Source organism: Plectropomus leopardus, chromosome 9 (genome assembly GCF_026936395.1).
Source record: "Plectropomus leopardus strain MGB_pleo_1.0 chromosome 9, ASM2693639v1, whole genome shotgun sequence".
NCBI lineage: Eukaryota > Metazoa > Chordata > Actinopteri > Perciformes > Serranidae > Plectropomus > Plectropomus leopardus.
In genome coordinates this window covers 513,638-539,258 of record NC_142184.1, presented here as the reverse complement: position 1 = coordinate 539,258, position 25,621 = coordinate 513,638, and the positions used below count along the sequence as shown (strand labels likewise).

The window sequence follows — 25,621 nt, the reverse complement described above, 5'->3', positions numbered from 1 at the left end:
TTGTGGGTCAGCTGTACCTGCAGTCAGGCGAGCCGCGCGTGCTAACTGTGCTCTCAGAGGGATCATAACACGTGAGAGGAGCGCGCGCCGAGCGGAAGTTTATGCCGAGGAAACAATGAGAGACACTCGAGGACACGTGAGGACACTCAGGTGAGACACACAGCACACCTGCACAGGTGACAGAGACCTGTCCGCGAGACAGCCGCTGCGCTGCGTGGTGACGTAGGTAGTGTGACGAAGCGGCACGCTGGTTCAGAGTGCTTTTGTTTGTTTGTTTGTTTGTTTGTTTGTTTGTTTGTTTGTTTGTTTAATGTTCCACCAGCTGAATACTCTAAAGCTTCTGTATTTCCTGTCTGAACTGCTGAAATGTAACTAGGTACTTTTACTCAAGTACATGTTTGAGGTAGGATGAGGCCTCATTCGCCACATTTCTATATTTCTGTTGGTGTTGATGTTTGTCGGCGAGTTTTTGGAGCGTTTAACGTTCAGACGACCGTCCTTTCAGTCCCCGCCTGTTTACGCCAACATCAGCGCGTCCTCTGCACAGCAGATACAACTTCTACTATATTCTGCAGCTCTATTCATAAATTTTATCATTGTTATTATGAACAGTTTTATCGATATATTTACTTTTATATTTGGTTTTAGGTTTTGTTGTTGTTTTTCACTTTTTGTTTGTTGATTTTTACTTTTTTTGTGTTAAATATCAGGTATTTTTCTTGTAATTAATAACTTCTTCCCATATTTTTTGAAACAAATCAAGCCAGTTTGCTCGGTGTTTAAAGGGTTAAATTACACACAGTATTAAGTGGATGTAATTATCAACACTTTTATGTCAACACAACTCATCAAAATAATGTTTGCGACTTAAAAAGTCTATGAAAATCAAAAAATGAGAGTTTTTATCCCACATTTAATCAGGTAGTGATGCATCCACTGAACAAACTCAAAGACTGTGTCAGAGATCAGCAAAAAATCACAAGTGTCCGTTCCTGATGCTAAGCTAGGCTAATAACCTCCCGCCTCCTGCAGGCTGAGGTGTTTACAGGTAACTGATGACATCATCGCTTCAGTCAGCTGACAGTTCACAACTTCAGGGCTGGAAATCAGCTGATTTACATCATTAATCCGCCTTAAAAAAGGAGGGTTACCCCTGACGCACTTTCACAAGCCAGCAGACGTTTCAGTCTCCCGTGGCGTTCCCTCCTTATATTCTCCCGTGGCGTTCCCTCCTTATATTCTCCCGTGGCGTTCCCTCCTTATATTCTCCCGTGGCGTTCCCTCCTTATATTCTCCCGTGGCGTTCCCTCCTTATATTCTCCCGTGGCGTTCCCTCCTTATATTCTCCCGTGGCGTTCCCTCCTTATATTCCCTCGTGGCGTTCCCTCCTTATATTCCCTCGTGGCGTTCCCTCCTTATATTCTCCCGTGGCGTTCCCTCCTTATATTCTCCCGTGGCGTTCCCTCGTGGCGTTCCTCCTGCTGTCAGAGATCAGATCTGATGATGAAGCGTTTAAATCCTTCCGGTCGTCTTCGGACCAGAACCTGAATATTCAGACCGCCATCAGAAGCGTCAGAGTCCAGGCTGAGTGATCGATCAGAGAACTGATCGGAGAACCGATCGGAGAACCGATCAGAGAACCGCTCACCTGTAGACAGTCTTAGAAAATGCATAGAAGAAGAAAGATCCAAAAATGCCCTTTAGAGGGAGCAGGCTGAGGGGGCGGGGCTAAAGGGCAGCGCAGGGGTGCATGGGAGTTGTAGTGAAGCTGCGGACGGACACACGGGTTCGGGTGATGATGTCGCGGCGGGATGAGGCAGAAATGTTGCAGACGTGTTTTTTCCGTCAGGATTTTGACATCTTTACTTGCTACATTTTATTTTGAAGTGACAACAGGAAACAGTCAGCAGTCTGTTAAACTACAGAAACGCAGCGTCCAGATTCTGATCAATAATCAATAATTGAGCCGACACGAATCGAGTTTGACAGGAGACAGAGATCAGTGAGAGAGACGAGGGCTCACTCTGCTGCAGTTATTAAACTACTAGACAGAGTGGACCGTCTTCACTCGTAAACAGTCTTTGGCTGTGTTTAACCCTTTAAAACCTGATCAATAGACCCAATTTCTTTTAAAAACATGAGAAGGAGGCAGTGAGCATCTTAAGAGGAAATGACCCAAAAATTAGTGACAAATTAGAAAAAAACTTTCAGAAAAAACCTGAAAATTAGCACAAAAAAGCAAGAAAGAAACAAATTAAAGAAGGAAATTACCTGAAAATTAGCAAGAAAGAAAGAAAGAAAGAAAGAAAGAAAGTAAAAAACAAAAACAAAGACATTACCTTAAAATGCATAGAAATAAAGATAATTTTCTAACATCATTATAAATACATTTATGATAATCATAAACATAGTTTTGTGGAAAGTTTTCTCTAGCTTTTTTAAAACATTTTTTTAAAATAATTTTCTAAATCTACTAAATGTTGCAATTTGGGGCTCAGTTTTTGCAAAGTTGCTCATTGACCTTTTTCATGTTTTCGAATGAAATCAAAACAAATCTTGTGCGAGTTCAAAGGGTTAAATACATGTGAAAGGCGTCAGAAAGCAGCAGGAGAAAAGTGACGTCGCTCCAGGTTTCAAAGGGTTAATGTGGACGGTCGAATCACCGTGTTAACGTGCATTTTCGCTGTTTTCTGACGTTTTCTTGATAAAATGAGAAATCACTCCAGATGATTTGGGATTAAACAATCGTTAGTTTCCGTCTCAGGTTGAAGCAGGACACGAAGGGTTAAAGTGGTTTCTGTGTCTGTCGCCGTCACGTTTTGTCCTCCGCTCAGGCAGAAAGGCGCTCGGTGCCGAGACGGCTCAGTGAGACCCGGGGCGACGGGGACTCGATGGTGTGTGACGCGTGTTGGCGATGTGTGATGAGACAGGAAGTGACGGGATGATAACAGGAAGTGAGGGGCTGTGACGTGGCGGCGTGCGTGTCTGCGGTCTGCAGGACGAAGGCTGAAATTAAATGAGGCACTTGTTTATGATCCAGAGCTGCAGGTCCGAGTGTCCCCGTGGCGTCCACCACAGCTGGACCTGAGCCGCGCGCGCGCGTGTGTGTGTGTGTGTGTGTGTGTGTGTGTGTGTGTATGGCTCTGTTACATCATCAGGGCAAAGTTTTTTTTTCTTTTTGTACAAGCGAGCAGGCAGAAATCAGATCGTCTCGATTTAATCTCTAATAATAATAATAATAATGATAATAATAATCTCAACATCATTGAGCCTTTACATGTTTATAAAAATAAAAAATCATTCCCGTGATATTCACATGCTCAGATTACACAAGGTTCTCATGTTTGCATACAAGTTTAAAGTTCGAGGGACGATGAAGACGATGAAGATGAAGACGATGAAGATGAAGACGATGATGTCACAAACAGGAGCAGAGTGTGCATCACTGCGTCTCAGAGATCTCTGCTATCAAGACGCTGGTCAGCTGATCACAGCACTTTCCTTAATCCAAAAATGGATGATCAATGAATCGATTAATTGTTATTTGGGAAAAAACTTTCCTCATTTCAAACAATATTAATTAAGTTTTATCCTCAAAGCTCACAGCGACACACTGCAGATATTTTGATCAGCAATTCACAGCTGATCGATTAATCCATTAAATGTAACCTGTTTACTTCTGTTGTTACCGTGGTGATTTACTTCTGTTGTTACCATGGTGATTTACTTCTGTTGTTACCGTGGTGAGTTACTCTGTTTTACTGTGGTGATTTCCTCTGTTGTTACCGTGGTGATTTACTTCTGTTGTTACCGTGGTGATTCACTTCTGTTGTTACCATGGTGATTTACTTCTGTTGTTACCGTGGTGAGTTACTCTGTTTTACTGTGGTGATTTCCTCTGTTGTTACCGTGGTGATTTACTTCTGTTGTTACCGTGGTGATTCACTTCTGTTGTTACCGTGGTGATTCACTTCTGTTGTTACCGTGGTGATCAGTTCACCAGTGTGGTGATAGCAGAGCGTTTCGGCCCACAAACGGCAGCAAACACACTGACGTGTCTCAGTGATGCAGGTCTGCACTGAGGGATGATGGGTAAAATAAAAACTTTGACGGTTAATTCGGCAGCTGTGTGTGCAGCTGTTATGTCATTGGCCAATCAGAGGCCTCAGAACCCGCCCACCAGCCAATCAAAACAAGTCTTTGCCTGCTTGCTCCTCCTCCTCCAATCAGAAACAAGAGGAGGTGGGTCTTCTCTCAGCAAGCTAATCAAAAAAGCCCTTATAATTAGCCAATAAAAAAAAAGAATAATTCAGCAAATGAGAAACGTCCTCGCTGTGAGCCAATCAGAGAGAGAGCCCGCCCCGTAGTTCCCCCCCACTGAGCCGACTGCCAATCAGAACCTTGGTCAGTCTCTGTGGGCTGGGCTTCAGCCAGGGGCCCGGGGCATTCCCCTGTTGCCACGGTGACCCGGCTCTCCTCCAATCAGACTCCTCCCTCCAGCCGGCCGTGGCGATGCTGGCTGCTGATAGGCTGACCTCTGAGAAGCTGGCTGCTGATTCGCTGTCGGACAGACGCTCGCCGTCCATCGGCATGAGGAAGGAGAACGCCACACCCAAGCTCCCAGAATGCTTTGGATGGTGGGCGGTGCTTCCGTCTCTCTCCTCCTCCCTCCTCCTCCTGCTCCTCCTCTCCTCCTCCTCCTCCTCCTCCTGTGGCGGTGGCGGTGGCGGTGGCGTGTCCCAGGATCGAGCGCTGATCCTGGGTAAGCTCCTGCTCCTCCTTCCCTGTTCCTCCCGCTTCTCCTTCTGCCTGACAGTTTGACTCCTCCTCCTCAGCTCTTCCTCCTCCTCCTGCCGTGCCTCCTCCTCCACCACATCCAGGTCCAGATCAGGAGGCCCTAACCCTCCTCCTCCTCCTCCTCCTCCTGTTCTTCGTTTGGTTTCTCCCTCTCTCCTCCTCCTCCTCCTCCTCTCTCCTCCTCCTCCTCCTCCTGAACCGCCTCCCCTCTGCTGGCTGAGGGAGGCAGTTGTCATGGTTACCATATCCTCCTCTGTGTGTGAAGAGGAGGAGGGGGAGAGGGCTCCTTCCTCAGGGCCTGACACACACACACACACAATCACACACAAACACACACACACACACACACAATCACACAGAAACACACACACACACACACACACACACACACACACACACACACACACACACACACACACACACACACACAATCACACAGAAACACACACACACACACACACAATCACACAGAAACACACACACACACACAATCACACAAACACACACACACAATCACACAAACACACACACACAATCACACAAACACACAAACACACACAAACACACACAAACACATAAACACAGAAACATGATGAGCCATTTTTTGGTCAAAACTCACGAATTAATTTGCACATTTTGACAAAATTTCACACAAACGTCAAACAGGATAAAATGATGACGTGATGACAGTTAAATCCAGAGGGTCAAAGGTCAACCTCGCTGTGACATCATCATGTTTTCTGCCATTAGGGGAGACCGGGGATGTTTGGACCACACCAGCCAAATTTCTAAATATTAAACTTAAATCTGTCGGAAATGACTTACCGACTAAATGTGTCTGATTTCTGCTCGTATTTATTCTTCATGAATGTTTTCTTATTTTTGCTTTTCTCTGAGGTCAGAGGTCATTTTACGAGCGCTCTGACTAACGTAAGAGGAAAACACGTTTTCACAGCCCAAAAAATTCAGTTTTAATGCGTTAAAATGTATGAATATAAAAAGTGTTAATATCATGTAATCACATTTGGATGTTTTAGAGGAATTCTGATGGCTGGATTATTAAATCTCAGTCTGTTGTTACTCTGCTCAACACAGCTGAATGTAACTAAGTACAATTACTCAAGTCCTGTACTCGAGTACAAATCCGCAGAAAGTCGTAATGTCTCATCTGCAGAAGATTTAATCTCCGTCTTTTCGAGCAGCGTTTGCACGAGATTATTAAAGTCGTGTATGGATCTCGTTTTCAGAGGAGGTGAACTCTGCGTTCGAGCTCCGACTGTTTCGTTTCTTTGTTTCTGATCTCGTGTCGTCGTGATGTTTTTCTCACCCTCGAGCATTTTTTAATTTGTTTAAATCAAAATCTTAATATCAATCGGTGTGACACGAGGTGCGTGTACGACCTCGTGCTCACGTCCTGCCGTCACATGACTTGTGGATGAACGGAGGCACTGCTGTCTGCAGCCGGAGGAGGAGATGAAAACATGAAGCGAGGAGACGAGGAGACGAGGAGATGAGGAGATGAGGAGATGAGGAGGAAAAACAAATGTGAAAAATGAAAAGTGAAAGAAATGACAGACGGAGAGATACCAACCGAGACGTCTCAGTGCGGCCAATCACGTAGAAGCACGGCTCACCCTGTTTGGAGTTGGTCATACAGAGAGACAGGCTGGACAACTCCACTGAGGAGGAGGAGCAGGAGGAGGAGGATGACAGGAGGAGGGCAGGAGGAAGAGGAGGAGGACAGGAGGAGGAGCAGGAGGAACAGGAGGACAGGAGGAAGAGGAGGAGGACAGGAGGAGGAGGAGACAGTAAAAGTATAATGTCAAACACGAAGAGAGCAGAAATCAGGAGAATCAGAGCTGAGTTTGGACGAGACGAGTCACTGAAAGAGTTAAACTTCTTTTAATGATCTAATTAATCTAATTAGAGACCGTTTGTCTCATTTTAGTCTCTTTTCTTCTTCCTGTTGTGATAACTGTGTGTGTGTTGATGCATGTGTCCTAAATGTAGTCCAGATTGTGTATTTGAGTGTAATCAGTGAATTTGCAGCTCAGCTCCTACAATAAGTCTAAAATACACTGTGGAAACTAAATAGTTACATTCAGACTGTTCAGGTCCAAAAATGCTCCATTGAAACCCATTCAAACTGACATTTTTGATCCCACAGCCATCAGAGCAGAAAAACAGGACTTGTATTATTTCTGGGTGTCATTCTGGGCTTTTGACTCTGAATTTGTCATTTTGACTATTTTCCACCTGATGAGGTCATTTTGACCATATTTGGCATATGGAGGAAATACATGCTATTTCCACTAGGTGACCTGTCACAGTCAATGTAGCTGCTGATCACTGACATATCCCAGACTGTCAGCAGCTACACTCACACACTGACATATCCCAGACTGTCAGCAGCTACACTCACACACTGACATATCCCAGACTGTCAGCAGCTACACTCACACACTGACATATCCCAGACTGTCAGCAGCTACACTCACACACTGAGGAGGAGGAGACTCAGCATCCTTCATTATTTCATGTAAAACGTAGTGGCATCATGAGAAAAACCTGAAATTTTGAAAAAATTCTGAAAATTAATGAATATTTGATATTTATGATTAGGACTGATGTTGGTAAAAAATAAACTCAATGAAAGAAGGAAATCCTTGTTACTCATAATGAATGTAGAATATTTTTCATAGCCTGATTTCATGTATTTTGTGTGCAGAGTGTTTGATATTAAAGCAAACGGTTTGCTCCGTTTTTTGATGTTAAGATGGTACACGGTGGTGTGTGTGTGTGTGTCTGTCTCTCTCTCTCTCTCTCTCTCTCTCTCTCACCGTAGTCAGGGACGTATCCATTTCCTTTCTTGAGGACAAGGTGGATTCGGTGTCCTCCTCTCCTGATCTGCTCCACAGCCTGACTGTGAGTCATCCCTGATGTGCTGTCTCCGTTTATCTCCACCAGCTGGTCCGACACCTGAGGACAGGGACGACAGGGAGGACAGGGAGGACAGGGACGACAGGGAGGACAGGGAGGACAGGGACGACAGGGAGGACAGGGACGACAGAACACCTTCATTGATCCTCACAGACCCCGCAGAGGGAACCAGGAGACACAGGTTTGAACCTCAAAATTCACACGTGAAGTGATTATTGATGTAAGAGCTGAAATGTCAGAGTGATGTCATTCTCCGACTGTGAGACTCACTGCAGAAACAAAACGCTCGCCGACGTCAACCAACACTGACCGCCGTCTCCGTGTGTTTTTTAAAAGTCGGACTGACACAATAATAATTCACCTTTTTCTGCCGCCGTTTGTATAAAATAAATAAGCAAAATAAAAAATAAATTAATAAACAAATTCATAATAATAATAATAATAATAATAATAATAATAATAATACAATAAAATAAATAAATAAAACAGTAACAATAATGGTGATACAAAAATACAACTGCACTGAAAATAGTAATAGTAAAGAATACATAGTAACAAACCAGCACACCACAGCTACACAAAGAAGACAGTGCAGAAACATTGTGTGAATGTTCTGAGTGTGAGCGCTGCGAGTGTGAGCGCTGCGAGTGTGAGCGCTGCGAGTGTGAGCGCTGCGAGTGTGAGCGCTGCGAGTGTGAGCGCTGCGAGTGTGAAGCGTCTGCAGTATATTTAAAGCAGCTGGATGTTGAATGTTTGATGCTCAGAGTCTCTCGGACGACTCGTCTGCTGCACTCTGGGACTGACGAGCTGATCGGTGTTCTGGTCTGACCAGAGTCCTCTAACGCTGATCATCTGCAGACTGATTCTGGTTTAACTGTGAAAACTCGAACCGGATTCAGCAGTGAAAGCTTTGTAAATGTCGTTTATCGATGCTCTTCAGCAAGCAGCTCATATTTAGGCTCAGTTTGTCTTTGGAGCAGATCTGACTCACAGGGAGGAAACTACAGCTGGAAAATGTGAAGATATTATATTGTATCAAGTAGGAGTCGACAGATTATCAGCCTGGCTGATAATTGGGGCTGATATTTGGCATTTTGCCGATTATCTGTATCAGTGTTTTATTGAAATGATTGCCGATAAAATGAATTAATTAAAAAGTGCAAAGAAAGCGTCGGCATGGGAGGAAGTTTAGCCTCAGGGTGATATTTTTATTTATTCATTTTTTATTTAAATTTTCACTTGCCTGTATTAAAAAAAAAGTTTCTGGGAACTTGCAGTTTATAATGTTTTGATTTTAATAATTTGATATTTGCAAAAGGCATTTAAACAAAGTTTTGTGACGGAGTTTGCTTTATTGAAAAATTCAAAATATTGACAGAAAGATTTTCATTTTTATTGTAAATGCATATCTGTTCCAAATATTGGTTATTGGTCTCATTAACTACTAATAATCTGTATCGTATCACCCAGTCGAACCCGAGTATCGAGATATGAGACTATATATTGTTATGGATACTGGACGGTGTTATATCGAGGTTTCTGTGTGTGTGTGTGTGTGTGTGTGTGTGTGTGTGTATGTGTGTATACCTGTATCTTGTTGCTGCGTTGGGCCGGTCCCCCCTCCATCAGACCCAGGACGTACAGGCCCATGTTGTACTCGCTGCCCCCCCTCAGAGAAAACCCGAAACCTGTGGGACCTCTTTCAAGATCCACGCTGTAGAACCTGGACTCATCCTGACGGACACACACACAGACAGACAGACGGACAGAGGGACACACACACACAGACAGACAGACGGACAGAGGGACACACACACAGACAGACAGACGGACAGAGGGACACACACACAGACAGACAGACGGACAGAGGGACACACACACAGACAGACAGACGGACAGAGGGACACACACACAGACAGACAGACGGACAGAGGGACACACACACAGACAGACAGACGGACAGAGGGACACACAAACAGACAGACAGACGGACAGAGGGACACACACACAGACAGACAGACGGACAGAGGGACACACAGACAGGCAGACAGAGATTGAGGGACACAGACAGAGTGAGACAGACAGGGACAGACGTTATGTTAAGGATTCAGATCCCCGCCGGTGAGGGCTGTCTGACAGCGAGAGGAAGCACTGAAAATATTCTAAATATTGAGTACACTTATTGATTTTTGTAATTCAACCAATTCAATCCTCAAAGTTATTGTAAATAAACAGCTGTGATTGTGATCGGCTCGATATCAGAGACCAAGAGAGAGAGATCAATAATATAGGTTTATATACGTATATATATATATATATATATATATATATATATATATATATATATATATATATGTATATATATAGATAGATAGATAGATATGTGTGTGTGTGTGTGTATATTCCACTAAAATGGGAGTGGAGACACGCTGAGTGTGAGGCGTGGATGTCAGACTGACCTTTGACCTCGCTCTGGATCCTTTGATCAGCCGTCCGTCAATATCCAGCTCTGCTCCTTCTGACAGAGACGAAGAGTCTGAGGACAGATGAGAAGATGAAGATAAGGATGAAGATCAAGAAAAGTGGTAAAAAGAATCACTGTGATCTTTGTGAAACCAACGTTAAACGTTCTGATGAAGAAAAGGAAACGTGTGACGAGTTGTGACGGTTTTCAGCGGCTGCAGGCTGTAGTGATGCCGCGGCGTTGTGAGTCAGTAAAAACTTACAGAAACATTGCTTGCTATAGTCCACCTTCCACCGTCTCAGTGTGTCAGTGTGCGTTTGTGTAGTCAAACAGTCTGGCGTGTGTCGTGTGGTGTCGTGGCGTGATGCTCAGCCTCAGGGTGTGTTAGCGTGTGTTGTCGTGTGTTAGCGTGTGTCGTACGGTGTCGTGGCGTGATGCTCAGCCTCAGCGTGTTCCCGGCTCTCCTCAGGATCTGGGCGAGGTCTCGGTGCTGCAGACCGCCAACCCCTCGGCCCTCCACCGCCTCCAGCTGGTCTCCCGGCTGTATCTGCCCGCTGCGAGCCGCCGGGCTGCCGCGACGCACCGTCACGAAGCGGTGAGACATCAGGGAGGGAGCTGCAGAGAGAGAGCGGGGGTCACATGGTCAGCCAATCAGAATTAAATACACCTGAAACCATGGCAACACGGTGTGACCAACTTCAGCGTCACTGAAGCTGAGGATGAAGCAGGACGAGCTGCAGAGTCCATCCGTGTGTGATGAAGACTCTGACGCTCCTTCCTCGCTCTTTGTCATAAAACGTGTCTGAATTATTGAGCTGAGCTCATTTGCTCGGCTGAACCGAGAGGAAGGAGAAGAAGAAGAAGAAGAAGAGAGGAAGCTGGAGTCAGGGATCACATCCTGTTAACCCTTTAAAACATGAGCAGACCTGAGAGGAAGACAAGTAACTTCAGAAGCTGTGCCCCAGAAATTAGCAAGAAATTTGTAAAAACTTATGAGGAAATCACTTGAAAATAAGCCAAAAAACATTAAAGTAAATGAATGACGATTACAGAAAACCGCCGTCTGCTGGTTGGAGAGTTATTCTCCCTCACGCAGAGCGGATGTGCTGGTTGGCCGTCGGCTGCAGTCTTCGTGATGGCGAAGTGAAGCGACGCGGCAGTCTGCTGCATCAGTGTGATTTCTTTGATGTTGAGTTGGTGAGTCTGGACCTTTAAGCCGCGGTTAGACGAGTACAGCCCGGCTGAAATCACAAAGGTCTTTGCACTTCTGCGAATCTGCGTTCATGAGTAACATAATGTGAACGATCCTCGTGTACACGGATCCACAACATGTTTCATGTCGAGTAAACGGCCCTTCAGATCTGTGGTGGAAACGCAAAGCAAATCTACACTTCATGTTCGTGTGTGCGTAACAACAACAACATCAACATCAACAGAAACCACCTGGAAACAGAAAGTTTTCTTTGCTCTTTAATCGGTTTGTTTCTGATCTGAACTCTTTTTTTTTTTTTGTCCAAACGGAGAGAAAAACAACATTTGTGGGAGTCGGTTCTTACAGCACAGGCTGCCAAGTTCATCACACACACACACACACACACACACACACACACACACACACACACACACACACACACACACACACACACACACACACACACACACACACACACACCTGATCCTGGTGTGGAAACCTCGGAGAGGGGGGAGGGAGTGAAATTCTCAGAAAGATTTTCTGGCTCAGAGACATTAATCACCTTCTGAGGATAAAGAGACCAGAAACAAGAGCAAACAAAACCAGCTGGATCACATGACCAGCAGACAGAGAGAGAGAGAGAGACAGACAGGAGGACAGACAGAGGGACGGAAAGACAGTTGGACAGTGTCCCATGACTCCGGCCTGTGACGGACTGTTTGCACACTTTGATGCTTTGAGGTCAAACTGCAGATAAAAAGATAAAACTTGAACAGAGTGAAGGACACGAACCGACCTGCTCCCATCACAGACCCGACAATCAGCTGACTGTAACACGTCAATAAAGGTTTTTCAAACCAAAGCAGTGTTATAAAAGATGAGCAGCGACTGAACCTGCGTCCCGCTCCTTCAGGCTTTAAAAAGACCAGCTTTCACTGTGAGTGTAACTATGACTCAAAACTGACAAAAAAAACAAACAGCCCAAAGCTGCTGCAAACCTGTCAAAACTGCAAATGAGGTGCACCACAGGGCGCAATACTTGGTCCTCTGGTCTTTTGATTACAGATATAAATATAGAAAATAATTAAATGGAAACAAAGGTGAGTTAAATCACTGAATGTTCTGGATTATATAAGTCCCTGCAGGTTGATTTGATTCATAGGAATTAAGAAGTAAATGAAGAAACCAGAGAACTGATGGAGGATTTAGAGCGTTTGTATTTGTTCATCTGAGAGAGTTTGGGATTGTTAGGGACTGCTGCTGCTGCTGTAGCTTCCTGTCGTTCAGAGACGCAGCGAGTGACTCAGAGCTGAAAAAACAACCTGAGCGGACTCAGCAGGACGCCGAGCTAAGCCGGATCCACGGAGAATGGACTCAAACAGGAAAAAACAGCGGCGTGGCCCTTTAAAGTCAGACCTCTAAAGGACCTTTAAATATCACAGAGGCAAAGTGTGTGTGTTTAACAAACTGAACACACATACAGAGGGAGGTGTGTGTGTGTGTGTGTGTGTGTGTTAGCATGAGCGCTGATAAGCAAAGTGCTGAGTCCAACATGTTCAGAGGAAACAGAGAAATAAATGTTGGAGGAGGAGAGCGTGATGTTATTCAGACCGACAGCTGGAGGCTAAAAACACTGACACTAAAAACTCGCTGTGACTCTAAAAATACCCAAAACATGAAATCACACAGAGCTGCTGCTTCATAGACAGATTATCTCCAAAACGTTACATCGTTCTGATAAGAGAGAGATGATGGACACAGGTCGCTTCACTCAGCTGCTGCAAGCTTGACACATCATGTGTCAAAGGACTGTCTAAAGTTTGAAAATTCAACGGTAATTTATAGTTATAGTTCGTTTGTGGGTTTTTTTTAAATGTTTTTTATGCACAAGATCCAGATGCGCTGTGTTTAGTGTTTAAAGTGAAATGCAACACCTGATTTACAGTTTTTCTTTTATAATCGCCAAAATGTTTTAAGAAAAGAGAAAAGCCAAATACACTTAATTCAAAAAAAGAAAATGTTTTCTTGATAAATCATCAGAACTTGAAAAAAGCTCAATTTTTTTTTTCTCAAAAATCACAGGAAAAAAATTAAAGAAGAGAATAAGCAAAAAAATCATAGGAAAAAATAGCCAAAAAAACTATAAAAACTACAAAAAGTTTGCTTTAAAAATCCCCACGTTATTTAGACAAACAACCAAAACAATTGCCAAAAATATTAAATAATAAGAAATGTCCCCCAAAATGTTTTAATTATAAAGAATTGCCAAAAATATAAGTAAAAAAAATTATCAATAAAAAATGTTTTTTTTTACCACCACCATTTTTTAGAGGCAAATAAACACAAAATACAACCGTTTAAAATCGTATTCTCCTTCTTTAAGCTGAAATGAAAATATGGTCTCTCCCCAGTGCATAAAGATTTATATGACATGCCTCCCCATTTTTGCACCCCCCCCCCCAAAATAACAGACCGTCCCTTACAGTAAGTCACCAAAATAAAAACTGCTGTATTGCAGAATTCTTAAACTGCAGCTCTGACAGCTGACTGAGCTGCAGCTGCTGCATGAACACATGAATAAAACACAACTTTTACATTTTCATCATCACGTGTGTGTGTGTTAAAGTGTGCGTGTGTTACAGTGTGTGTTACGTCATCACGTGTGTGTGTGTTAAAGTGTGCGTGTGTTACAGTGTGTGTTACGTCAAAGTGATTTCTGTCCAATTTCACAGTACAATAAGCTTAAACTCACCTGCGCTCCAGTTTTTCACACACACACACACACACACACACACACACACACACACACACACTGAGCTCCACATGGTTGAATTATGGATTAAAGGCACGGTCTATTATTAGTCAGTTTCACAGTCGGTGAAACAGGAAGCTGCAGCTGATGATGAGCGATCACGCTGTGGGGTTGAAGGAAAAGACGGTCGTCATAGAGACATGATGTTATTTAAATGTGGAGATAATTTGTCACATGATCAGAGGCTCCGCCTCCTCAGTCACCTCCACATAGCTGACCAATCAGAGCGTGAGGTGGCTGTGATGTCACAGTGATTCAGGAAGTTACAGTAATGTAATTAAGATTAGATTGCTAACTGATATATTTGGAGCCAATATGCATTTCCAATAAAATGAAAAAACATTCTGAAAAAATGTAGAATTGTAATATAACAAACTCTTCAATGAAAACGGAAACTTTCAGCATCGAATACAGAAAGTTCACGGCAACCTTTTATGAATAAAGTTCAGTGAAAATTTATTTAAAACATGGATAAATTAAAATGTCTCGCTGTTCCACTCATGCTGACTTTATTTGCACTTTTTTAGCAATTAATTTTATCGTTGATCATTAAAATCAAACGCAGACACAGATAATCGGCAGAATGCCAAATATCAGCCGTGATAATCAGCTGACCCCTAGTTTGGACACAGCTGTCATCCCAGGTCAAAGGTTAGAGGTCAGAGGTGTGTGTGTGTGTGTGTGTGTGTGTGTGTGTGTGGGTGTGTGTGGGTGGTGGAATGGGGGATCTGTGAATTATGGGAAAAAAGTAAAAAATGATAAAGAAGCAGAGAAAAAATGCAAAAAAGTGATTTGAGTAATTGAGTAAGTAGTAAAAGGGTAACGACAAAACACCTTTCACCTCTTCAGATACTGTAGGTCCATGACTGCACTCATGGTGTGTGGAATATTTACTGTCGACATGTAGAAATACAGCCCATAATCTCTCTCTCTCTCTCTCTCTCTCTCTCTCGCTATATATATATATATATATATATATATATATATATATATATATATATATATATCCTAACCCTATATACTGTATTTTTCAGCCTTCCTCTAACTGGAAATGTTGGCAGCTATAGGAGAAGTAGGCCGACTCAAAAGTTTTAATTCCTGAGGAAAATGATCGCTGGGAGGACGTTTTAGTAACTGGACCTCTGTGAGTTTTAGTAGAATAGGTCCTCCAGCTGGTGATGCTGTTCTACAGTATATTTGTCATGTTCAATGTCTGACAGAAAATAAATATTTAAACCTAAAATAACCTGATGATATCTTCATATCTCACCGAGGAGTCAAAGGAACCTTTAAGCTCGACAGAAACACTGATTTGATGTATATCGTGATATATATCGATATTGACTGATATGAAAAAAATTAGAATATAACACAATATAATATAATATAATATAATGATATATATTTTGGAAGAGATTCTCATGTCGTGGGTTTTAATCTGTACATGAAGTCACATTTGGAAACAGACGACACATCTGGACTCAAACAGTCACTTACTGAGGCTTATTGTTGCATAACACACACACACACACACACACACACACACGTACGTCAATTTTTTGGGTCATTTCTTTGTTTTTGTTTCACTTTTCCATTTTTGTCTTTGTTTTGTTTTTTTGTTTTTATGCTATATTCAGGTTTTTTCTCGCACTTTCACTGATTTCTTGGTGATTTCTGGGTCATTCCCTCGGCAGTCGCTCATTGCCTCTTTCCCATGTTTTTGAAAGTGATCAGGCGGATTTATGCAGCTTTCAAAGGGTTAAATATTTCAGAATTTGACGGCTCAGGTGAAAACATGTCGCATATTTACTCCGTTTTATCAGTTAATTTCTTCTATTTGGGGCGCCTGGTGGCTCAGTGGATAGAGCGGCGCCTCATATAGAGAGGATGTGTCCTCGCTGAGGCGGCCGCGGGTTCAATTCCGGCCTCAACCCTTTGCTGTTCCTTTAACCCTGAGCAAACACACACACACACACACACACACACACAGTCATAATAACTGCAGATAGTTTCAATGAGGTGAAACTATGTCAGACATTCCTGAGAACTGATAAAGACAGAGGAGGAGGAGCAGGAGGAGAGGAGGAGGAGAGAGGAGGAGCAGGAGGAGAGGAGGAGGGGGAAAATAGAAGTGAAAGGAGGGAGGAAGAAAAGAATTTCCTTAGATTTTTTTAAATACTGAGTACAAATACTGTGTAGTTTTGTGTACCATCGAGGAGGAGGAAGTATTCAGATGGTTCACTGCAGTAAAAGTATAACTGCCACAGTGTAAAAATACTTCATTACAAGTAAAAATATTACATTCAAAACCGAACTGGAAAGAAAGTAGTTTTATCAGCAAAATGCACTTAAAGTATCAAAAGTAAAAGTATTCCCTCAGCAGAATGACTCAGTTAAAGTGTTAAAGTGAATTTAATATTTTATCACTAAAGTCTGTTTGAGATACTTCAGATGTTTGTTTGTTTGTTTGTTTGTTTGTTTGTTTGTTTGTTTATTCATGAATCTAACATTAGACGTTAACATTTATTTGTTTACTTTACCAGGGTAAGTGCGCTCAAAGGCGAAATGCCACCAAAGACTCGGATCATCGTGACAGAAGACGGAGAAGTCGCTGCAGGGTGAGTCATTCACGTCCGCCGTCTTCTGTTAAACTGCGAACTCTGACTTAAGTGTTCACTGTTGTTTTGAATCCATCAGCTGTGCACACACACAGATGATGTGTGCAAAATCTACATTTTCAGTTGTGGTTAATAAAGAGACTTTCAGGGCTGTACCCGCCTCAAAAAATCACGTTTTAAATATTTGAATCAAATATTTAAAACGTGATTTTTTGAGGCGGGCCCTTATCATAAATATCAAATTATTTGATATTTATGATAAGGGCCGATGTAATCCCTTTGGGCTGTCCTGAATACAATTTTCTGGGATCCAGAGCCTCGACATTAATTAACAGCGAATAACCGCAGCTTTGGTCAGTGAAAGCGGAGCAGGGGGATGACGGTCACCGTGCAGACACACTGCACTCCAGAGCTTCACCATCAGGTGAGGGAGACACCGCGAGCCGCAGAGCTTCAGTGTTAGGTGAGAGCGCTCGGTGTGCCTCCGCCTGCTTTGTGACACTTTTTAGCTAAGGTTAAAAAAACTCCAGCAGTTCTCAGTGCGACAGTCACACAGCGTTAAATTAGTCTGTTAAACGGTGTTGTGCGTCCTCATCATGAAAGATGTTAAATTTTCTTGCTCTGTGCTGCTCACGCTCACACTTTGCTCAACTCGATCAATAAACCTGTAAAATGGTCAATATATGACTGTGTGTGTGTGTGACAGGCTCAGAAATGGCCCAAAAAGGAGCAAGAAGTTAATTTTCAAAAGTTACGAGAAAATCACCAAAAATAACAAAAAATGGATAAAACTGACCACGAGAAAGACTTTAAGATTAAACCTTTTTTTCTGTAACATCATTTTAAATGTAGCCTATAAAAATTATAGTTATCTGGACATTTTACCTTTTTGAAGTTTTGTTTTGAAAATTGCTTAGTTTTAGCCCATTTTCTTGTGACCCTTTTACTTTTTTTTTCTTTTTTTTCTGCAATTTTGGGACGTTTCTCACCAAGTTGCTCGTTGCTTTTTTTCATGTTTTTAAAATAAATACGCTTTCTCAGGTTTTGCTCATGAAAGGTGTCTGAATGCATTACTACAAAACTAATGTCGATCCAGGTGTTTAGGGGTTTAACACACACGCACACGCGCACACACACACACACACACACACACACACACACACACACACACAGTGACTTACATTTGGAGTCCTTCACAGTTTTTAAGGCCGACTGCAGTCGCTCCAACATCATGAGCAAAAACCAGGAACAAGCAAACAAGATAAACTACAACCGCACGTCCCGTTTGTCCACCTGTCTCTCTGTCCACCTGCCTGTCTCTCTCTGCCTGTCCCTCTGTGTGTGAGGCAGGTTGAGCCTCTGAAAGCAGACGAGTGAGACTGAGTGTGTGAGCTGCAGAGAAACACAGCTGGGAGGGAGGGGGCGAGGCCAACAGGGAGCGCGCGCGCACACACACACACACACACACTAACAGGGGAGATTATTGTTAATGTTTCAGAGGAGGCGATGCGTTCAGGGTCTCTATAACTGAGTGGTAAACGCTGTCGTTCCTTCCAGCTGGATGAAGTCGACTCAAACAGAAGCTCAGCTGCTGCTTTAATCAACCACACACACACACACACACACACGCGCACACACACACACACATGCACAAACACACGCAGAGCTTTGGGCACCTCCTGCAGGCTGCACACATCATTACAGTCATATTATGAACAAAACTCCTGATGATCTGAACTCACAGTCCGAACACAAACCCCTCACTGTTGGATCATGTGACTGCAGATCCAACACACACACACACACACACACACACACACACACACACACACACGTCGGTCACTCTCTGCATATGGCGGCCTGCCATCATTAAACCTCTGCTGACACATTTTGAGCCCCGTTCTTGGAGCTGGACCGTTCATTAGGAGCTTTAGGAATGTTTAAACTGTTTAGTTATCGACTGGTCCACACTGTCGGTGTTCAAAATGTACCCTGGGCACAGACGGAGCAGCAGAACGTACTCTAGGGTCAGTGGAGTAAAACGTTTTTCTCAGTTTAGTGTTTCTGATAGAACGGTTTCAAATCCCTGTCGCTAACGGCTGTCTCACAGCAAGGTAAAGCACAGAAAATATTCAAAATATAGCGTACACTTAAACTGGTATGGATTTTTTTACTTCAAACTAATCAGTGAAGGCAGAGTTTGCTCTGCGCCGTTTGAGGATATGTATGTGACGCGGCGGTTTGCTACCCAGAAGTTATGGTGAATAAATAGCTGTGACGGGTTTCTGTGGGAAACAGCAGGCTGATAAACTGCAGCAGAGACGGTTTAGAGTGAACTGTCCCTTTAAGAACTCCTGCAGAGTTTCAGTCTGAAATATTTAAAGTTTGAAGCATTTAGCAGCTGCTGAGACTCTCAGACTGTTTCTGATTCATCACTGCTGCTGTCTGAGACACAGTCAGGAGACAGAGGACAGAGGAGGATGTCTCCGGCTGGGACTGAGGACACTTGGTGTCTCTGGACTCTGAATGAATGTCAGCTGGGACTCACCTCCTCCGCTCACTTCCTGAGAGGCGATGACGAATCCAAATCCTTCTCCTGAGCGCCTCCTTAGCTCCACCTCCACCGTCTTCGCTCCTCCTCTCCCGTCTTTGGACATCGCTCCCAGTGCTCCTCCTCCTCCTCCTCCTCCTCCTCCCCCTCTGGCAGGAGGAGGTCCTCCGGCGCTCTCCTCCACTCCCAGCAGATCCCGCGGTTCCAACGTGAGCGTCACAGGAACCGAGTCCAGGAAGCTGGTGCTCTGGATGAGGGCCGAGACCGGGGGCCCGTTAGGAGTCTGAGCAGGAGGAGGGGCCCCTGGAGGACAAAGAGGAGACAGACTGATGGAGCAGGAGGAAACATACTGATGGAGCAGGAGGAGACAGACTGATGGAGCAGGAGGAGCAGGAGGAGTCAGTTACCTTGGTGGGGCCCCGGGGCCGGGAGTCCCTCCTGAGGACTCTCCAGGACGAGTCCAGCCTGGCTGAGCGGGGGGACGCCACCCAGAGAGGCACCGGTGGATGGGGAAGGCAAGTCAGCTGATAAGGGGGGGAGGTGGGAGGAGGAGGAGGTGGGTGTGGCCAGGCCATGAGGAGAGGGGAGGGGCTTGTAGAGGTTAGGAGTGACAACAGGTGAGGAGGCGACACCTGGAGGAGGAGGAGGAGGAGGAGGTCAGAGATCGTCACCCGGAACATGACTCGTGATTTTATTGTTGCTCAGTCATGAAAAGTGTTTCTGTATTTAGAGATAATCGTCATCATTAACCCTTTAAAACCTGCAGCGACATCACTGTCAGACACCTTTCAGACCCTGAACACAGACTTAAAGAAACTTAAAAAGAAATGTTACACAAATTTTAGGACATTGGTGGATTTATTAAAAATCCAGATAAAAGAATGTTTTGGGAGAAAATAATAATTATATTTATAATTATCCTTATAAAACATTTAAAAATATGACACAGAATTATCATTTAAAGCATTGGTTGCTTTTTTTTTAACATTATTTTTCTTAAAAAATCTATTTAAGGTAATTTTCTTTCTTATTGGTTTGATTTAAAAGTTTTGCAAAGACATGAGTAGATTCAGACTATTTTAAAAAATATCTTTATTGCGCATTGTGCAGCATTTCTCACCAAGTTCTTTCTTTTTTTATAACTATATATATATATATATATATATATATATATATATATACATATACACTCTAAATAACACTAATTCTAAATATAGTCTTCTGGACATTTTCTCCTTGTTTTTGATCATTTTCTAATAAAAAAGCTAATTTTCAGGTTTCAGTTTTTCAGTCACTGCGGGACATTTCTCACTGTGTCCCTCTGTGTCTGTCCTCCTGTTTTGGACAGAAATCGAGGCGCTGCGTTTGGGTTTCAGAGGACAGAGGGACCTCAGGCTGTAGATGCTGTAGTATGTGGCATCAGTTTTATGTTATATATTGTCCCTACACAAATAAACGTGGAATGAAATGAAATGGTTAAATGTGTGTGAACGGCATCTGAACGGCGCACAGGTGAGCTGGTGTGGCTCCAGGTTTCGAAGGGTTAAATGGACCAGCTCAGACTGGATGTGGATCAGCACCTCCTCTGTAGACCAGTAGGACCACCTCCCCCTGCTTGGTGTGCTCCTGCAGGACTCTCTGCACCTGTGGACACACAGGAACCAGTGCGTCATGTTACTGGTTAGACTGAAGTCCTCGGGTTGACCAATCAGAGTGCAGCATTCTGAGCTTGGCTCTGATTGGCTGTTGGGTAATTCGGGTCTCACCTGGGAGAAGCTGAGGCTCTGGACGTCAGCTCCGTTGATCTTGACCACTGCGTCTCCTGGCTGCAGAGACGTGCAGTGTCTCCGGTCCCAGACCCGCCTCACCACCGCCAGCTGCCCCCCCTGGCCCCCCGCCGTCATGCTGAAGCCCAGCCCCCCGCTCTCGCTGCGCCCGAGGGCCACCGGCACCAGCTCCCCGCCAGGAGCCGCCACAGGAGACCCCGCCCCCAAAGGGAGCGCCAGGTTTCCTCTCGAGGTTGGTGAGGGCGCCTGGTGATTGGCCGGACAGCCATTGAAGCCGCAGGGGGGGACGTCTCTGGGCGGGGTCAGAGGGAGGGATGTCTGCGGCATCAGGGGACGCTGCACGGGAGCGCCAGGAGGCGTGGAGGAGGGGGCAGGGAGTTTACCAGAGGAGGGGCTGGAGGAGTTGTGGAGGACGCCCGTCTCCGGCTGAGAGAGGGGCAGTTTGGTCAGAGCGTGGGAGGACGAGGAGGCGAGGGGGAGCATGGAGGAGGCAAGGGGGAGCGTGGAGGAGGCGAGGGGGAGCGTGGAGGAGGGGGGGGGGGGCGTGGAGGAGGAGTGGGGGAGCGAGGAGGAGGGGTGGGGGAGCGAGGAGGAGTGGGGGAGCGTGGAGGAGGAGTGGGGGAGCGTCGACGTGGACAGGTCGCTCTCCGAAGACTTGGAGCTCTGATGGTGGAGGAGCGAGGAGGAGGAGAGAGCGGGGAGCGTACTGCTGCTGTAGATCAGGGATGACCTGGGAAGTGGAGCAGAGTGGAGGAGAAGGAGAAAGATGAAGAAGAGGAGGAGGAGCAGGAGGCGGAGAAGGAGGAAAAGGAGGAAGAGAAGAAGAGGATGAGATGGAGAAAAAGGAAGATGAGGAGGAGAAAACATGTTTTAGAAGAAAACTTGAGAAATGTTGGTGTAATATCTGAGGAGGTTTTAATACTCGTCTGCTTTTTTTGTTTGTTCGTGTTTGTTGACCAATCAGAGCGCTGCAGGCGGGGCAAAGTCTGGATGAGACGTCGTTATCAGTCGACTTACAGAAACGTCTCTTACTTCACACGAATTGTCTGATTTTGTGTTTCCATGGCAACATTGTGAACTCCTGGAGGGCACTGACTAATAAAACCAGGAGTCCCAGTGCGCCTCCCTGAGGGACGCCTCCACCACCCGCCTCATTCAGACTGCTGACCTGTTTCACAGCAGTGCTAACTCTGCTAAGGCTAACAGCGAAGCTCCGCCCACCTCCGTGTTCCCGCGTTGGATGGGCCGCCGTCAGAGTCGCTGTGATTGGCTGCCGTCCTCTCCAGAGGGGGGGGCGGGCCGAGAGGGGGGTCAGAGGGAGTGGGCGTTGGTGGCCCTGTGAGCCCGTTCGTCATTGGCTGAGAGGCGTAGGAGGGCGGGGTTTGGCTGAGTCCTGGATTTCAACAAATTTTAAAACAGGAAGAAATTATCAGAGTTTACTGATTAATAATCAGAGAGAGATTAACCCTTAAAAACCCAAGCAGACTGGTCTGATTTATTTCAAAAACGTTGGGGCAGAGAGCAGCTCAACGAAAAATGGCCCAAAAATGAGCAGGAAATAAGTGAAAAGTTACGAGAAAATTACTGGGGGAAAAGTTTCAAAAATTTCAGATCAATTCTTTGTCACCTTTTAGGAATGTTTTTCTTTTTGTTCTTTTTTTTTGCAGTTTGCCGGACATTTTCCGCCACGTACCTCAATCTGTTTCTCCCGTGTTTTTTGAAAGAAATCAAACTAATCTTCAGGTTTCAGAGGTTAAAATGCTCGCTGAAGGTGAAAGTGATGTCGATCCAGGTGTTAAAGAGTTGAAAATCGATTTGATTTCTTTCCAAAACACGGGGAGAAGGCAATGAGCAACGTAACAAGACATGGACAGAAAATTTGCAAGAAATTAATGAAAAAAAGTTACAAGAAAATTACTAGAAAATAAGCACAAAAAAGTAAAAAACAAACACGAACAAGACCTTGAAAAAGTGCTTATTATTGTTTAATATATATATATGTGTATATATATATTTTTTTCTGTGACATATTTTGAATATGAATATGAATTCAATTAAAAAAAAAGATATTTTTCTCTATTAAAAAAAATCCTAATAATCCTCCCCTCTTTTTTACAATTAAATTTTAGGTCATTTTCATGTCATTTTTTAAACTTATTTTTTGCAGTTTTGGGATTTTTTTTGCCGTTTTTTTTCCTCATATGAAGACTTTAAATAGCAGCGTCTCTGCGGCTGATTTGTTCAGTGACCTCGGCCGGCTGCTCTGACCTGGCGCGCTGCCATTGGCGTCCAGCGTTCGGCTGTAGGTGAGGTGCGTCAGGCCGCGGTTCAGGTTGGGTGGATTGAGGGGCTCGTTGGGAGTCTGCGCCTTCTGAAAGGGTTAAAGAGTCAGACAGAGGGTCAGAGGTTTGCAGGGTAAATGTCGGAGGACAGAAGCTGTGAGGGACAGTTAGACATGCAGCGCACCGTCTCCAGGCTCTGTTTGGGACAGCCGTCCGGGTTGTAGAGCATCGGGTATCCTCTCCTCAGCACCACGTCCACGCTCTGACCCATCGGCACCGACTTCAGCATCTCCACCACCTCCTTATGAGAGCGGCCCAGCACGCAGCTGTCGTTGATGTAGACCAGGATGTCCGCTGCACCGGGACACACGGGGACACACAGCGGGACACACGGGGACATGATTTTTTAAAGAAAACATGCAACCCAAACTCACGGGCCAAAATAAAACTTGCCAAAATGACACTATTTATCACAGGCAGAAATGTGATTCCAAAATTTCCGATGGATTTGTGTCTTTGAGCTGCAGACAGAGCAGCTGTACGCGGGAGCCCTCTTCATATCAGTAATTTATGGGTTCAATTTAAAAAATCTTCTCTGTTCTGTTTTTATGTTTCCTGACTGTTGCATCACTCGCTCTTATCTGTTATTTCACAACTAGTTTACGCTTTCTGTTTTCTGACCGAGCGTCTCTCTGCTGCCGAGTGTTCACGAGTTTCTGCTGCTGAAACTCTGCTGTCGTTCCCACGAGCCTTCACGGTGTGTGTGTGTGTGTGTGTGTGTGTGTGTGTGTGTGTGTGTGTGTGTGTGTGTGTGTGTGTGTTTTACATTCCTGATTTTTTTTATCCTCGGTGCACGTGAGCAGGTCTGACTGTGGGAGTGAAAGGAGGCTGTGTGTGTCGGACAGATTAAAGTGTGTGTGTGTGTGTGTGTGTGTGTGTGTGTGTGTGTGTGTGTGTGTGTGTGTGTGTGTGTGTGTGTGTGTGTGTGTGGATATGGATTAGTTGTAGATCATGAGATTGTGTTTCAGAGAAAAATAAAGACCTGAAAAGCGAAACAGAAACATAATCCTGCAGAGAGAAATCTGTCTGTGTGTCTGCAGTCAGACTGACAGATTCTGTCTGTTACTCGAGTATCACAGACGCCGGATGTGAGCAGCTTTTCTCCTGCGGCGCTCTTTTCTGCCCCGTCAGTCACAGGTGGAGCTGACATCTTCATTAACTGCTGCAGAGCTGAGTCAGCCTGGTCCTTTTTTCATTTTCTTTAAAAAAACAAAAATTGGCCTGTTTTTCTTGAGAAATTGTATGGCTTTTTATTTTTTTTATTTTATTTTTTTCACCTTAAAAAATTTGGAGAATTAAAAAAAAACATTCTGCATTTCTTTAGAGCTTTTTGGAGACTTTTTTCTTTAAAACATTTTGGTATTTTTTTTCTTAAATTTGTTTTGTTTTAAAACAAAAAACAAAAATAAATAAATAATATTCTTTTTGATGATTCAGTTTCTCTAAAGAGTTTTGGCAATTTGTTATTCTTTGAATTTTTTTTGGATTTTTTTCTTTTTTGTTTGTTTCTTTTTTTAAAAAAAAATGGTGGTGAGTTTTTCTGAAAATTTTTGACATTTTCTCTAAAAAAATGTCCTTTTTTTTTAAAGAAAACATGACTTCCATGACTGTTAGCCTGCCAAAAAAAATCACCAGAATTACAGCATTAATCACAGCTTCATGTGCAAACGCTTCACTAACATTCATGTTTTCTGCTCGTCACAGAGTCGTCGCCGCTCAGTGAATCTGCCGCGGGTCAGAGGTCAAACACACGCATGCTGTGACATCACCAGCTCACACTGTTGCACGTCATCTCCTCCTCATGACGTTATGTGAGCGCCGGCACGACTTCCTGTTTATGAAGCTCTCTGCTTTAAGAAACGCAGGAGGAGACTTTTGTCCCCGGCTCGTCCCGCAGACAGCGCCTGCTCACTGCGAGGAGACCGAGCCTGACAGCCTGAACTCAGGGAAACACTGCGCGCAGTCGTCACCTCTGGCTGCATTAAACACCTGAACAGGTGAGACGCTGCACCGTCAGCAGTACTGTGAGTATTATCAGCACCGTCAGCAGTACTGTGAGTATTATCAGCACCGTCAGCAGCACTGTGAGTATTATCAGCACCGTCAGCAGTACTGTGA

The 25,621-nt window shown here is 44.3% G+C and overlaps 1 protein-coding gene and 1 long non-coding RNA gene across 3 annotated transcripts in view; one reads left to right on the top strand and one right to left on the bottom strand.

Annotated features, from left to right (window-relative positions):
- LOC148188618 (uncharacterized) lies at positions 1-25,621 on the top strand. Of its 2 annotated transcripts, XR_015777354.1 has the most exons (4): positions 1-150; positions 7,765-7,918; positions 16,749-16,823; positions 25,208-25,621. It is a non-coding gene; the product is annotated as an uncharacterized LOC148188618 (long non-coding RNA). The 2 variants fall into 2 exon arrangements; XR_015777353.1 differs by lacking the exon at positions 1-150 and having other exon boundaries at positions 7,727-7,918.
- LOC121939117 (membrane-associated guanylate kinase, WW and PDZ domain-containing protein 3-like) overlaps positions 894-25,621 on the bottom strand; it is a 46,209-nt gene continuing 21,481 nt past the window's right edge. The window contains exons 9-20 of the mRNA XM_088081537.1: positions 23,628-23,797; positions 23,430-23,532; positions 22,383-22,554; positions 21,141-21,891; positions 20,955-21,018; positions 19,782-20,006; positions 19,372-19,677; positions 10,622-10,816; positions 10,197-10,273; positions 9,325-9,471; positions 7,638-7,776; positions 894-5,095 (exon numbers count right to left, since the gene is read on the bottom strand). Of these exons, the coding sequence (XP_087937663.1) occupies positions 4,344-5,095; positions 7,638-7,776; positions 9,325-9,471; positions 10,197-10,273; positions 10,622-10,816; positions 19,372-19,677; positions 19,782-20,006; positions 20,955-21,018; positions 21,141-21,891; positions 22,383-22,554; positions 23,430-23,532; positions 23,628-23,797 (3,101 nt within the window). The 3' untranslated portion in view covers positions 894-4,343. The remainder of the gene's footprint in view (positions 5,096-7,637; positions 7,777-9,324; positions 9,472-10,196; positions 10,274-10,621; positions 10,817-19,371; positions 19,678-19,781; positions 20,007-20,954; positions 21,019-21,140; positions 21,892-22,382; positions 22,555-23,429; positions 23,533-23,627; positions 23,798-25,621) is intronic.